The 16,944-nt window shown below is 36.2% G+C and overlaps 1 protein-coding gene across 4 annotated transcripts in view; it reads left to right on the top strand.

The window, feature by feature from the left end:
* Nucleotides 1–3,200: 3,200 nt before the first annotated feature.
* The window catches only part of ZC2HC1A (zinc finger C2HC-type containing 1A), a 44,980-nt gene continuing 31,236 nt past the window's right edge, over nt 3,201–16,944 (top strand). For 2 of the 4 annotated variants that reach the window (XM_079119599.1, XM_079119601.1), the window contains exons 1-2: nt 3,384–3,525; nt 15,472–15,548. In XM_079119599.1, coding sequence (XP_078975725.1) covers nt 3,411–3,525; nt 15,472–15,548 — 192 coding nt within the window. In that variant the 5' untranslated portion in view covers nt 3,384–3,410. Of the gene's footprint in view, nt 3,526–15,471; nt 15,549–16,944 lie in introns of all 4 variants that reach the window. The other 2 variants (XM_079119602.1, XM_079119600.1) reach the window with 2 other exon arrangements.

Genomic DNA, 16,944 nt, shown 5'->3' on the forward strand with positions numbered 1-16,944 from the left:
AAACTTTATTTGAAATTTTGGTAGCAAAAGATGGATAAGTGGGATCATAATGGAACACTGGAAAACTTTATTGTTTTGCAACTGGAAATTAGTTATGAAAGTGTTAGAGAACAGAGGTTCTTTTTGAAATTATAGTTCTTTGGGGAACTGAAAGAGAAGAGAGAGAATAATCCACTATTAATAGAGTAGCTCTACAATGGTGGAAGGAAACAAAGTTTGCTTTAGATTCTTCTCTATTTTAAGGTTTTCTTTCCTTTTTTTAGTGTTTTCTTGTCTAGGACATCTTTCTCTCAACAAATCTCTACCACCGACAGGCTACATACCTTGCTTTCTAATTGTCCCAGGCAATGATAAACTCTCACTATTTCTGCCCTGAACATGTAAAGAATTTTATTTTACTTCAATTTGAAAATTAAAACTAATAAAAGACCACTCAAAATGTGCTTCCTCAATCTATAAAACTCTTCACAGCCCACTTCAAAGGAAATATATTTTTTGTTTTTGATGAAAATTATCATTACAATATGATTACCAAATATATGAATTGATTTTTGTATATGAAATTGTGGTACTTCCTTTCATGGCCATGGAAGGAAGAAATGTCCTACAAGGTAGAGATGATAAATGAAACAGTGTCCTCACTGAGATTCAGAATCTCTTTCACTGTGCTCTACAAATAATCTGAGAACCAAAGGTTCTCTTTGAAAGGGAACTTGAACTTTGTGCGAAATCCAACAAAAGGCTGTAGCTTCCAAATAAGGAGATATATGTCACTTGCTCAACCCTCTGGAAGGTGAAGAAAAAATGTGGATCAGCTTCAGGGAATGGTGGTTGTGAGGGACATAATGCAAAGTGGAAATAATCATGGAGATGAGGTAATAAAAAGATAAGGGTTCATTTATCTACTTCAGTTACTTCCCAGTTTTGTTGTCTGGGTCAAGTCAGTAACATTTCTGAAACTTTGCTTTTAATATGATAAGAATGTGGGAAGATCTCTTTTATATCAACCAAGATCACTTGGCAGCTAAAAATGGCATGTACATATAGTAGATGTCTGTTAGGAACATAAGAAAAGAAACTGAGCTACATACATTCTAGCAACTGGTTAGTGATAAATGGGCCTGAAGAACAGAATGTAATCCACAAATACTTGCTGAATTAATGAATCAGAAAAGTGGAATAGAACACTGAGGAAGTTAAGTCAGTAAAGAACACGAAGAGACTCATGAGCCAGGCATGTAGGAAGCAGAGGAAGAAACATGAAGGCAGAAAGGAAGAAGTCCTCTTGATTCAGGAGTCAGTACCAGAGAAAAGCTGCAGGAATCAAGGTAGTTGTAGTACTAAAGTGTTGCAAGCCCAATACCTACAGAAAAGACTAACAAGCATGTTTAAAGAATTAAGATTAAACAGCCTGTCTGAACACTTGGATTTAAACATTTGATATAGCTAGAAGACAAGAAAAGCAAGGAAGTGGGTATCCCAATGAAAGCATTATTAACTTTAGAATTAGAGCAATTTAAATTCAGTTTCTACCATTTAATTCTGAGACATCTAGACAATGAAGAATTTAATTCTGAGAAATAAAGATTGTAGTATCTACTTTGTAGAATTGTCTCTTTGACAAGAATATAAAAGGACCCAAAACATGCCTGACATTTCTGTCATTACCATTATTATTATTACTGTAGATTTTCATGTCCAATAAAGTCTGTCAGTTAATTCAATATTTGTCTTGACTGCAGTTCAAGAACTTGTAATTTGTAAAGAAACTTTAATTTGTAACTTGTAAAGTAAATGGCTTCTCTATTTTTGCATTTTCTTCTATGTGTTCTTTTTCCACCTTCATGTCCTTTAAAAGTCACACTTCCAACCAAATGAATAAATAAACAAATTTCTAACTCTGGTTTAGCACCACTGAAGGAGGAAAAGGGACCATTCCATCCTCATTCTAGAGTAGCTGGATCGCCTGCCTACCTGGCTGCCATCTGATCAGCTAGGCCCAGGATGTCAGAACAGAAGAGAGGGTAATACCAGGGGAAGGGCAGGTGGCAATTCAGGCATAGTTGAAGTTTTCTTTTTCTTTCTTCTCTTTTTTTTTTTTTTTTTTGGTACTGGGGATTGAACTCAGGAGATTTTAACACTGAGCTGCATGATCAACCCTTTTTATTTTTATTTTTTAAAATTTTGAGACAGGGTCTTGATAAATTGCTAAAGCTGGCCTCAAACTTACCATCATTCCTCCTCAGTCCCCAAGTCACTGGGAACACAAGTATGTGCCACCGTGCCCAGCTATGGAGGCAGTTTTATTTATATGATTCCATACAAGAGATGGACTACAACATTTAAGTGACTTAGAGCACCTTCCCAATGAGACATTCAGACCTCAAATTTACTTTTTAAAAACAATAACTTCATGTGAGTGGATAGTAGTAAGAATCTTCCTTCTAAAAGGTTACTGGTTTGTAAGATGTATACTTTTAATTATAGGCAGGATTTTTCAACTAAACAAACTAATAAGAAAAATAATGTAAGGTTTGTTATTTACAATACATAGATATTGATGACTTGCCGGTATATATACTAGAGTCAACAAACAAAACAGTTTATCACTCTTAAATTCAGTTTCCAAAGAAACTTAGTTCGGGTGAAATGTGTTAAGAATGTTAAAGAAGGCTAATGGAATGGTTTGTGTAGTTGGTTAGCTCCCCAGTTTAAACTCCCTGATCAAGCATAGTTTCGATGTTATCTCATTGGTTAGCTAAGCCAGCACACTATTTTGGCTCAAGGATGATAAAGCATAGGGTCAGGGTAGGCCAGGAGTAGAGGAAGATGGGGGAGGGTTAGGTTTCACTTCTAATTTTTGGCCCAAGCTGAGAAAATTGTTTTCAAGAAGTTCGAGCAATCTCAGTCCCACAATCCTGGACAGAAAACATGATTTCTCAAGGAAAATGATGTCTTAACTCATGAAGCTGTGTGTGAAAATAAAAGTAGAGGGGATACCCTGTGGCCAAGTCGTGTGACCAAAGACAGGGAAATGGAGAGAGTGCTGCATACAAGTGTAGAGCACCAGGAGGTCGGTATGGTTTGCTTTTTTGCTTAAGGAGCTCGCGCAGAAGGAGGGGCAAGAAGACATACTTGCACTGATTGGTGATGGGGAGCCCATGACGCGCTGAGACACTCTAAAAAGGAGACTAAGGTAAGAAGCAAAACGGACTTGGAGTCGAACAAAGGCGCCGTTGGATCTCAGAACACAATCTGAAGCAGCTCGGGCTTCCCAGGAGGGTGACCGCGAGAGCCGCGAAACTGAAGGAGCCGTGCTCAGACAGCGGCAGGCACGTCCCAGCCGCTCCCCGCCGCGTCCACGCCCCTCCGGAGCCCCGCCCCCTTGCGCGGACCAATGGGAGGCTGGGATGTTAGCGGGTGGGAGGTGCGGCTGGGTTGCTACAGCCAGAGCTGGGCGGCGGCGGGTGCTGCTGAGAAAGAGTCGCGGAGCTGGAGGCGGTGGCGCAATGGAGGGGCTGGAAGGTGAGGAGGTGAAGGGATGCGGGCCGGGGCACTAGCGCGGCTCCGGAGCACTTGGGGGCCCTCAACACCAATCCCAGGGAGGCGAAGGCAGGTCCGGGGTGGGGATTCCCGCCGCGCCTGCGGAGGCCCGGGCAGGCGGGAGCTGGACAGCCCCCGCCGCCGAGGAGCGAATGACTCCCAGGCTGCCCCACCTCAGACGGTCTTCAACTGGGCTTCCCCACCCCAGCCGGAGCCTGCCTCTGGCTCACGCCTGCACGTCCTCTCCTGCCGTTTTCTGGTCTTGGCGGAACTCCCGAGTTTCCTGTAATCGCTATAATCACAGGCTCTGGCCAGATTTTGTTTTCCTTGCAAACTGATCTCGGTAAATGTCCACGGCCTCCTCACCGCCAAGTCTTTGCTGGTTCCACGGGATTTGTCTCCCACCTCTAGCCAGCTTCTGACACTTTCTTGGCCAGTTTCCCTAGATAACCGTTTTTCCATTTGTACAGCATCTTCCATCAGAGAGGTGCCAGAGCATCTCCTAAGGCAGTGTCGCTGGCCAGCTCTAGAGCCAGGACAATAGATTACCACAAGGATTTAATGGTTTATTCACAAGGGTTGTGTAAGGTAGAACCAGTATTGGTTCCTTATCTTTGGGTTTATCTTTGTGCTGTAACCATGACTCCAGATTTTGCTTTGTTCCCAGTTCTTTCACTTTTCCTCTATTCTCTACCCATTTTATCCTGTGTAAGGACAGCAGTCGCTTAAAAACAAAGAAAGAAAAAAAAAAAAAACAGCATTGGCAACAACAGCTTCAAAAAAATTTTTTTAAATTGTTAATCCTTCTGATGATGAACAAGCATTCATATAGAAAGATCCGGTTGTCTTGATTTTAGCTCCCTGTTTTCTCCTAATTTACATGGATTCAGGTGAAATTGTGAAATTAAGAATAAGCAAAGGCACTTCATGAATCCTTTGTATTGTTGCGTGATTGTAAAATACTTCTGTTATGAAGTGAAAAGTGGTAAGTGGTAACTCCTTAGTTACCTAAAAGCAAGGGGAATAATATGAGTTCATTTCATACTTTTCTTTTGAGCTAAAACACTTACTGAACACCTCGATGATGATGAATTCTGACAGTTCTCCATTTGTGGGCAGCTGCAGCTATGACCTCGGAAGATCTTGTTTACTTACTTAATTTATTTTTTGAATTTCCCATAAAATAAGAAGTTGTACTACTGATAGTACTCTTTTCTTTCAAGATACTCTCGTTTAGTGGACTCCTCTGGAGGCAACTTATTTTTAAATTATCTTAAAATAACCTGGTGATATTATGACAAAGTGTATTGGTACATGGGTTCTGGAATTCTCATAAGATTATTATAATGCACATGAAGTGCTTTAGTATGCATATTTTTATTATTTTATTCAACATCTGCAATTAAAGCAATGATCATCATCTAATTTTTTGCTTATGTATTCTAAGCACTGTTCTGCCCTGGAAATATACCAAAGAATAAAAACAGTTGAAGCCCTACCCATTTTGTAGACCTTACATTTTTAACAGTTCTGGTAGTAGTATTGAAACCTTACTAAAATTATATTTAAAATATAATGGAAGCCTATTATAATATTACATTCCATGGGTGTGGGTGGAGAAATACATAGATTCTGATATAGTATGGTATGGGTATGTTTTATGGGCCCAGCTTATGATATTTCATGTTAAACAGTAGTTGATATTTTTGGAACAAAATAGGATGTGGTGCTAAAGTATAATGTGTCTAATTGTAATTAATTAGGTTGAAATATATGAAAATTGCTTTTTGTCTGGCAAAACAGTTGAATTTTGGTCAGACGATTCAACCTAATAAAGCTCTTGAGTTTTCTATTGAAAGGAAGACAGTGCCTTTCTTACTTCATTCCCCTACCCCTTCTCCTTTTAAAAAATTAGTTCCAAATTAGAGCACATTTGCAAAGACTAAAACTTTGAATCTTAAAGTTGCCGTTAATTAATTCATTCATCTATGCCTTCATTTAATAAATATTGATACATGGTAGACATGTCTTTTCCCTGTATTGGAAATTTAAGTCTAGTGCTTTGACAGTGTCTGATAAACATTATATTGCATTATTGCATGATATTGTAATATCTAGTGTAAAATCTTCCAAGTTTGCATAATGTATTGGAGTGTTATTTGCATGTAAATCATATATCACTTTTGATCTTCTAGAGCTTTTATGCTCCTGAATTGTCAAAGAGATGAGCTATTACAGTGGACACTACATTTTGAAACCAAATTTAAGTTAATGCTCATATTTTGTATAGTTGATAACTGAGCACTTCTGGATCGTTTGGACAATTAAAACTAAACCTTTCATTTCTTTTCACCTTAAAGTTGTGAGATATGTCTAAGAACAATAAAGGCAGGTTTAGATTAGGAGAGTTCCAATCTCTTGGAAGTTATCTTTGGTAAAATTAAGAGCAGATAAAATCTAAGCAGATTTTATCTGTATATACAGTACTGTCATTTCCTTCATAATGTGATTATAACAATTATGGCAGACTCTTAGGTTGCTAAAACTATTAGATCTTAGTATTGCCTTCTGAAACTTGATTAGAAGTGAAATTGTTCTTCTATAATATTGCCCTTTTTCTAGTTGAAGATAACCATTATGTCCCATTAAAGTTTCTGCTTTGTTTTTCCTTAGAATAAATGTATACTAAGTCACTGAATAATTGTCTTTATTAATTTTTTTAGCATTCATTGTATTTTGGGGACTGAGTTGGATACCAGATACTTTAATATCAAATGTTTTTAAGAGGCTTATATTTGAATCTTTGCTTTGTTTCCTTTTATTTATATGACTTGATCATAACCCCAGCTTTCTTAGCTATAAAAAACTGTTTTTACATACTAAACTATTTTATTATTAAATACTTAAAGCATTAGCTAATGTCTAGTACATTGAAGACCCTCTCAGCACATGTTTATTGGATGGATAAAATAATCGGAGGTGTGTTAGATGACTAAAGATAGTCTAGTATTCCTTACTGTGCGGTATTTCACAACACAGTTGTCACATATTTTATGCCTTTTTTTGTTTTGCAAAAAAAAATTGGGATACAACATACTCTACAGTCATGTATATCTAAAAAGAAAAAAGAAAAAAAAATTTCAATTGGGGTACAACCATTATGTGAAGCTTTTTTTTTTTTAAAGAAATAGGCTGATTTTACTTAAATATCATTAATTATTAACTGTCCCTAGTGCAAGATTGGGATACACAAAATACTTCTGAAAATTTACGTTAAAATTGTATAGTCCAATCCTACACACATCATTTCTTTATGACAATTTGGTGGACATTTTTCCAGTCTGAGAAAAAAAAGTTGACACGTTAGTTGTTATTGATTTGTGCATTATAGTTGAGGAAATTTACTACAGTATTACAAAGTATGGACTTAGAAAATTTAATCTGTGTCTGAAGATTCTGCACAGCTGTCCTTGGTTTAGTAATCGGAGCATTGTCCTCAGCTCCACTCAAATAAGATGTGCTTACCTTTAGTACTGCAGCCCTCTAAACACACCACAAATTGACTTTCAAAAATACACTGACCATGTGTGTACACTGAAAATTATAAGCTTTGTCCTTGCAGTGCATGAGAAGGCAAATGAGTAGCCATATAGCACTGTAAATACATTACTGCTCTGTTTACCTTTTAAGTGAGGTGATGAACAGAATTATATCGTGCGACAGTTGTGCAATTTTGGACTAAAAAACAGGGAGCACTGATTATGCAGTGGTGCCAATTATGCAGTGAAATACAGAAGGTAAAACATAATATGTCATCCATCTCCCTAGGTAATGGCGGTACGGGAGATAGATGTGAATAGACAGAAGAAGAAAGAGGCTGAAATGCTTAGATGTGATGAGATTTGGAACTAAGGCATTGGAATGAGGAATTAAAAGGGAGGACAGACTTAGAAGATACGTCTGAGGTAGAAAATAGAGATATCACTGCTATATGTGAAATGGAAAAGAAATCAAAGCAGCTTTCTAGCTTTAACTAGAAGTTGGGTAATATCTTTAAGAGGAAGATCAAGTTTTCTGGATGAGGTAATGAGTTTGGCTTTAGAAATGTGTTTATGTAGTACTTGGGGGTATCCTGTGGAAAGGTCCCATAGTTGCTTGGAAATATCTATGTACTTGGAGCTTTTGGTTTAGTAGTTATTGACATAAGTTATGCAAGTGGGTGCAATCATCCAGGCAAACCATATTTAACAAAATGAGGGAAGAAACTAATACTTTAGAACTGAGCACGACAGGAAATTAGGGTGGGAGAGTCTAAAGAAATTTTACAAATTGTCATTAAAAGAAAATGGAGAAGAAACTAATGTGTCCTAGAAAAAGCCTACATACAGCACCTGATATTCCTAGGAAGCCCAGATACTAACCCATCCAAACCCTGCTTAGCTTGTAAAATCTGGAAATTTGGGGCTTAGGAGAAAGAAACAGAAGCCAAGAGAGGAAGGAATTTAAAGGTTGAAGAGATTTATCAATAGTACCTCATGCAGCAGAAAGATCAGCAGAATAAGGATGCAAAAGCGGGATTCAAATTTGACAATTTAGTAAATTAATGGTGAGTAGTTATCTTCATTTCTTTAAGTCTTTAATTCTCCTTATTAGTGAAGCTTTCCCTGATCCTATACATTTCCCAAAGACAGCATTATGACTTTCCTTCTTCCCCTTATTTTGTTCTTCCTTCTTCCTTCATTGTGTTTATCACCACCTGGCATTATTTATTTAACTATTTTTACTTCCTCCATTAGAAGAGTACACGCTTCATAAGATTGGAGTTTTTGTTTTCTTTATTCTTGGATTCCTAGAACAGTTCTTATCTTGTGTTAGGTGCTCAATAAATATTTACTAAATCAAGGAAAGAACCTGTTTTAATATAGTGGCTAGGATTAATAAGTCTGCCTACACTACAAATAGGGAGTGAATGAGAGGTATGCAGGGATTAAGCAGAAAATGTCAGTGTCTCAGAAACTATACTGCTTAGGACTAGTCCTAATATCTCTTTTAGGAGGAGGGCTTCTCATTAAATAAGTCTTCTTTTTTCTTTCTTTCCTTATTTTTCCTGCAGTACTAGGGATTGAACCAGGGCCTCACACGTTAGGCAAAGGACTAGTCCTTTTTATTTTATTTTGACACAAAGTCTGGCTAAGTTGCCTGACTGGTCTTAAATTTGCAATCCTCCTGCCTCAGTCTCCTAAGTCAGGGATTACAGACTTAAGAGCCTGCCTCTTAAGTCTATTTTCTGAATGTGTTTCCTTTCTAGGTAGAAAGGAAAATGCAGCCAGAAATGGGTTTACAGTAGTGTTTGTGGGTATACACTTGAAGATTACCAGTGGATACCTGAAACCATGACATAATCAAAGGCCCTATATGTATTTTATTCCTTTACATAGCTGTGATAAATTTTAACTTACAAATTAAGCATAGTAAAAGATTAACAATAACTAATAATAAAATAGAACAATTATAGCAATATACTATAATAAATTGTAAATGGCATCTCTCTCGACTCTCGAAAGAGTTAAAATGTATATTAATAGTTTTGGACTGTGACTGCCTTTGGGTAAAGGGAACTGTAGAAAATGAAAGAGCTTGATTATTGTGAGTTCAGAGGTGGTGGACTTTCTATGTCATTTTGGCAAAGTTTTTTTTGTTTTGTTTTGTTTTGTTTTTACTGAACTAGAATGCAGTAACTAGTGTGGAGTGGAGGGTGAAAGTTGTGTCTTGAATAGGTCTAATGTGATTGTTGAAGTCTCCTAAGATGAGCTAAAGAATGAAAATCTTGTGAGATTTTGGAGATCATTAGTCTGGAACCAGGCAAGATTTTGGAAAGGATCTTTGGAAGAAAGTGTATATGCTCCAGAAGAGAAGTTTGTTGAGTGTTAAAGATTACATTCACATGAAGTGTGATAGAACATAAAACTGACTGCCAGTGGAGCAAATAGACATGCTCCTGTGGTGTCCAAAACTGTTCTTATTTTCCAAGATTTCTTTTCTTTTGAAAATATTCTCTCCTGTTTCTTAAGTGAATACATTTTAGAGTTTTACGGTTATTTTAGATACTGTATATTCCTTATATCACCTATCTTGTTTAATAATATTACATAAAAATACAGTTTTAGACCCTGTGGTGGCAATTTTTTAAGACACTAAATGTTAACAACTCAGAATAGAATCAATGTGTGTTAGATAACTTTTCTTAAGCGATATTGGCTTTTTGAGAATTCTAGAGTATTGAAGTGTTTTATTGACTTAACGTAGTTCTACCCATCAGTTAAATGCTTCTTTGACCAGTGTTGATGCTCTGCTACAATATTCAACCCTTCTGAATATCATCTATCTATTTTCACGTTTCAAAATTTGCTAGTCTTTGCCACTTAAGAGAGGTTAGTCTAATTTGCCTACATGCCTTGGAAATAGTAATTTTTATTTCTGTAAGATCGTGAAGTCTTTTAATATGTAATATCTTGGACCTTTCAAATTTTAAGGTAGATTGAACAGATAGAATCCTAATTTAGCAAATACTAAACTACATCTGTTGTGACTTGAGTAGGAGGTATCCCCCAAATGTTCCTATGTTAATACAGGAAAGTTTGAAGAGAAAATGATTAGATTGTGAGGGTTATAAGCTAATCAGTCCATCCTAGTTTAAATGGAGTAATGGGTGTGGTAACTGTAGGCAAGGAGGAGGAGGAGGGTAACTAGGGGTATACCCTGAAGGGTTCATATTCCCTGCTGTTCTCTTTGCTTTCTGGCTGCTATGGACTGAGTAACTTTCTTCTGCTATGCCCTTCGTGAAGCTCCAACTTACGTTGGCGTCAGAGTGATAGAACTGGCCAGTGGTGGACTGAACCTATGAAACCATGAACCAAATAAACCTTTCCTTCTCAAAGTTGTTCTTGTCAGGTATTTGGGCTGTAGCAGGAAAAAGCTGACTTACACAGAAATTGGCACCAGGAGTGCAGTTGTTACTATGATTTGCCCATGTGATTCAGAAGCCTTTGGAAATGGTTTATGAGAGGAGTTTGGAAAAGTTTGGAGATGCAGGCTGGAGAAGCCTTAGAATATGGTAAGCAGAGCTTAATGGATGACTCTGGTAGGAGCTCAGAAGACCAGAATGCTGAGAGGAATGCCATGAGTAAAGACTATACTTTTGAAGTTTTAGAGGGGAACAGGGACTCTGTTAGGAATCGGAAAAGAGGCCATTCATGTTACATTCTGGCAATGAACTTGTCATCATTTTGCCCATGTCCTGAGACTTTGTGTGAGGCTGGATTTAAAAGTTGTAGACTAATTAATTTGACAGAGGAAATTTCAGCACAGTATTCAGTCAGTGACATGGATTTTTTCTGGCAGCTTTTAGCCAAGGATACTGTGAGAATCAGGAGCAGAAAGCAGAGGAGGAAGACTTAAAACATTTGTAGTTTGGCCAGAAGAGTACATGTATGATTGGGGCCAAGGAAGGTGTGATTCTTAAAGAGAAAATTAATACTTTGTACAGAGACAGTAGGAAAGATGATTTGAGGGCATTTTAGGAATTGGCAAGACCAGCCCATTGCAGGTTCAGGAGTGTAGAAGTGAAAACTCCGTTAAGAGACCATGAGGGTACCCTGCTCGTACAGAGGTGAGCAGAAAATTGTTTTTCCCAAGATTTGTTTCACAGTGCTCAGCCACCTAACAACTCAGAGGCCATTGCACCTTTTGTCAAGTCAGCTGACTGTTACTCAAGCTATCTGCAGACCTTGGAATTTTGCACGCAGTGTAAATCTGCAGGAGTGCAGGTTGCTGAAGGTAGGGGATCATGGAGGCTCCCACTGAGATTTCAAAGGAAGACCTTGGAGACCAGGCAATGTGTGGCAGGGTTGGAGTCCCTGTCGGGAGCCCTCAGTAGGGAAATACCTGAAGCTTTGAGAAGGAAACCAAAGCTACAGTGTAGACCCCTGGATTAAGAGATGCCTAGTGGATGCCAGTGTGGACTGTTTGCTGAGGAAAGCTGCTGGCTGCTAGAGAACCAGGCTAAGAGAGAGGTCATGAACACTGCAACCAGCGAGGCCAGAGGGATGGGAATTCCCAAGCCCTTTGGAGAGAACATCTCATCATGCATCCAGATGCTGGATGTGACACTGCAGGACCTAACATTTGCCTGGATGGATTCTAATCCTGCTTTGGTCCCATAACTTCTTTAGGAATATGAATGTTTCCCCTATGTCATTGTGTATTAGATATATGTAGCCTCCTTTTTTATTTTTTTGGGGACTCACAGCTAAGAGTTTGCCTTGAGACTCAGAAGAGACTTGATTTGGACTTTTGGGCACTGATGGAACTTTTAAGATTATGGGGACTCTTGGAAATGAAATAAGTATAGTTTGCATTGCAAGTTGCGCATGAGCTTTTGGGCGTCAGGGTGCAGTGTTACGGTTTGGATATGAGGTGTCCCACAAAAGTTCCTGTGTAAATGCAGTATGTTTGGAGGTGAAATGATTTGATTATGAGACCCATAACCTAATCAGTCCATAGTTTGAATGGACTGAGTGGTATCTGTAGGCAGATGGGGTGTGGCTGGAGGAAGTGGGTAACTGGGGATATGCCCTGAATGGGTTCATATTCCCTGTGGGCCCCTTTCCCTTGCTCTTTGTTTCCTGGCTTCTGTGGTCTCTGTAACTTTACTGATTTGCCCTTTAGCCACGATGCTCTGCCTCACCCAGGGCCCAGAGCAATGACACTGGCTGACCATGGACAGAACTCTGAAACCTTGAGACAAAATAAACTTTTCTTCTTCTAAATTGTTCTTGTCGTATTTTATTCACAGCTACCAAAGTTGAATAACACATCTACCCATGTGATTAGTCATACATTTCCTTGCAGTTCATATAGTGTGAAGACTCTTCCAACAAGGAGAGAGACAAAATGTTCTTCGCTATAGATCCTTTCAGTTTCTCAGCTCTATATGTAGAAAAGTAGAAATGATTCATCAACATAGTACATACTCCTAAAATATTTATTTCATCATCTGCATCAGTTTAATCATTCTTATATTTGAGGAACTTTTTCAAAAATATTATACTAGTAAAAAAGATGCATTGTCATCCATGTACATTTCTTGCTATTGTAGTTGTAAGGAATAAAATTGTGTTACATTATAGTATGTTACAGGTATAAGGGGGCCACATATGTTATTTAACCTAACTTGTTTGTTTTGTACAAGAGGAATCTGAACCTTTTAGAGAAGTTAAAATCTTACCCAGGGATTTATAGTTCTTAGTGACAGAGTTGGGTCTTGAAGTTAAATAATATTAAACAAATTCAAGTGCCCTTTCTACCACTATCATTTCCTTTAGTAAATATCATTAGAAGAAACTGTGGCTTTGAACTCCAAGGCCTAACCTATTTTTCATGACCTCTGGGTATATGTTTTGTGTTTTCAGTAGATCTTGACATCAACACATGTGCAAGTGCTTATTTCATGAACCACAATGGTATGCTTTTTGACCAGCAAATACAGCAGGGCATTAGAAATTTGTGTATATCCGTTTTGAATGAAGTAGTGACTTTTCACAAAGATTTTTCTTTTTATTGAGATAACTGCTTTTAAATGCATTCTTTCTTTATGCCTTTTAGTGACAGCAATTTTCTTTTCCTTTAAGGCATTTTAAACATGCTTGATGACATGTGGAAATTAATTTTAATAACTGGATTTTATTGTATGGTAATATTATAGCTATTAGTTTTCTGGTTTTTGTATAAAAAATGGAAGATGATTTGTTCTCAGATATATAGAATAAGCAAATAAAATTGTGTTAGCTTTATGAGAGCAGTGGTTTTGTCATTCCACCATTGTGCTACTATTACTTGGTACTTGCTTGGTAACTGGTAGGTACTCAAATAGATACTCAGATTATTTCAGTGTGTTGAATTGATTTTTCTCAGTAGTTAAATTTGGGGGAGTGGAATTGCCAGTGCTTCATGCATGATTAAGTATGTGCTCCACCACTGAACTACAGCCTCAATAGTTAATTTTTATAAGATTTTGCTTTGTTACCAATTCAAGAAGTAGATACTGAAATATACTTATAAGCAAATGAAATATATATTTTTAAAATTGCATATTGATGAAGTTTTAAATCATTGCTTAGTATTTAAAGGGATACATGATAACTGTAAGCTTAATAGACTATTAAACATGCCATGTTACTTTGACTGTTATTTTAATTTGTTCTAATTAGTTATACATGACAGTATAATACATTTATACACTTCGATACATCATACTTAAATGGAGTATAATTTCTCATTTTTCTGTTTGTACGTGTTGTAGAATCACACAGGTTGTACAGTCATATATGTATATGGGGTAATAATGTCTGTTTCATTCTGTTATCCTTCCTACCCTCACATGCCCTCCCCTCCCTTCACTCCTCTCTACCTCATCTAAAGTAACTGTTCTTTCCTAGCCTCACCCCTATTGTGAATTAGCATCTGCATATCAGAGAAAACATTGGGGCTTTGCTTTTTGGGATTGGTTTATTTCACTTAGCATTATATTGTCCAACTCCATTGATTTACTGGCAAATGCCATCTTTTAATGAACTTAATGGTTAGTCTATCTAGTAACTGCATCAGCCTTCTGGATTGTTAATGGATCCAGATAAGTGAGATTGCTCTCCTTAAATAACCTAGTCCCTGGTATTATATAGAGGACAAATCAGGAGTATATTAGCTTTGCTTTTGTAATGTTCAGTGCTTAACTGCAGCTATATAGACATGGTGTCTCTCTGAGATGACAGTCACTTTTTTACCTGTAAAATAGGGCAGTGGAATACTAGAAAGATAGAATGAAAAAGTTTTTCTTTTGCTATATTAGAACGTTTTCTCACCGTTGCCTATTTTGGTTTACTTCACTAGTTTTCTGTGATCTCACTAAATGCTCTAGGAACATATTATATGGAGTCAAAATTGACATTTTTTTCATACTTTTTAAGGTTACTTCTAGAAGAAAATATTTTTGTCATTCATATGGTAAAATAATTTTAATGATAAAATATTAAACAAAATACTGGAAAAATTGTATATGTTTACAAAAGTATCACTTTTAGAAAATTACTGGTATGAAAATAAATTTAGGTTGATAATTGGCTAGAAAATAAAATGACAAAGTGGATTCAGTTATGTAGAGTCTCAAATAATGTAGTTTTTAAAAAAATAGTATAATTTGTTGAATCTAGGTACATGATGGATATATTAATTTTAATTGAATGGAAATTGTAGCTGCTTCTTCATTATTTAATGAATTGTGCTCATAGGGTCAGAATACCTGAATTTATTGGTCCAATAATTCTTAATGTAAGTATTATATATATAAAAGAATGAAAAATTTGCATAATAAATTTGCATCCTAGTTCAGTGATCTTACCCTTTTAGCCTATACTTTCAGTTTTCTGGAGATAATTAGAAGAAAATTCTTTTTATTGTAGTTTCCCTAGGTTATGTCAGGAAGCCACTTAACCAGAAAAACCAATGATAATTCTTTTTGCCTTGAAGATTAATAAAATTAATTTGATGTTTTAAGTTACTAATTTACAGTGAAAATAGCTTATAAGTTAAGAGAAATGGTAAATTAGTTTGGTTAAATAATAGCAAGAAAACTAGATGTTTCTAATACTGTCACTTTGGTTATTAATCACTCTCATTTACCATGATCTTTTTTATCACTGATAATTCTAAGCCTTATGTCATTTTAATTGGTAATTTTGCTTATTTTGAAATAAATGAAACAAAATATTTTTTTGTAAGAACTAACAATTACCTATGAAACTAAGACATTGAAATTTGAAGTTTCACAATTTGAGCTATAGAAATTATTTATAAAATTCTTTCCTGTTTTAGAAAATGGAAGTGTTGTCCAAGTTGGAGAATTGTTGCCTTGCAAAATTTGTGGAAGAACATTCTTTCCAGTAGCATTAGTGAGTAGACTAATTCTATACCTTTTTCCTTTGGGGTTTAAGAGATCTGTAATTGTTCAGTACTTCAGAATAACTCTCATGGGATGAACTTATGTGGAATAAGTTTTGAAGGGATATTGGGTAAAACTTGTTGAGGAGTTTGGATTCCACTTGTGTCATTCATCCAGAGTATTCTCTTTCCCTCAGAGTTTATATTATCAGAAGCACACGCACACAAACAGAACAAACCGCCCCCACCTCCTTTTTTTTTCTTTAGTACTTGACATTGAACCCAAGGGCACTCCTCTGCCAGTGAGCCACATCCCTATGTTTTTTTATTTTTTATTTTTATGTTGAGACGGGATCTCATTAAGTTGCCTAGGCTGACCTAGAACTTGTGAGCCTCTTGCCTCAGCCTCTGATTACAGGCATGTTCTATCAACTCTCCTGTGTTTGAGATATTCCAAAGAAAAAATTTATTTTTGTTTTACAATGTACAAGTACAACTAAAATATATTATTTATTCTTTAGTTTTAGTTGCCTAATCTATTCAAATAGAAGCCCTTCTAATTGAGCTTAATAAAAATTAGCTAAATAATGAAAAAATAAAAATTATGCCTTACATACCATACATATTTTAACTTTGAACATAATTATGTATTTATTAAAACTTTGATAAATAATATCTTAAAAATAGGGTTCTGCTGGCAAAATCTACTCTGCAGCTTCTTGTTTCCAGTTTGTTTCTTTAAAGCAAAATGAGGAATTAATGATCAAAAATGTTCTTCTGACAGTGGACACCTAAATAATTTGACTTTTTGTAATCCTTTAGAAACATGTAGGGATTTTTTTTTTCTCATCAAATCACTGTTTTTCAAAGCCGTCAGCTGAATTTTCACAGACAAAAAAAAAAAGCCAATTCTTCCTCATTTATTTATCTAATATTTAATTAAATGATATAACAACTACAGTTTGTATAATCAGGTTTGGAAATAAACTCTACATGTACTCGACATATATAACCAAATTTGTGAGAATAGACATACATACATGGGTGTAGTAGAAAATCACATTCTAGCCTCATTTTTATTACTTAAGAAATCTTATTCTGATAGCTATAATTATAGTGCTTATTTGTTGAAATGAAATTGAAACCAAATCTGTGAAACAGTTGGATTACTAATTGTCTACTGAAAGCTTAACAGGCTCCATGACTTCAATCAAATAAGCCAGCTCGCAGATTTACTCTTTTCTAGATAAAATTTGATGGTTCCAGCTTCTTCAGAGTTTATTAGAACATGAAAGAAAAAAAAATGCATATAGTGTAATGTATCATTCAGTATACTGTATATAGTGAAGGAAGAATTTGTTTTAATCTAATTGTTTAATTAAAGTCTAGTTAAGGAAACTTTACTGG

The sequence above is a fragment of the Sciurus vulgaris genome (genome assembly GCF_902686455.1).
Source record: "Sciurus vulgaris genome assembly, chromosome: 1".
NCBI classification, from domain to species: Eukaryota; Metazoa; Chordata; class Mammalia; order Rodentia; family Sciuridae; genus Sciurus; species Sciurus vulgaris.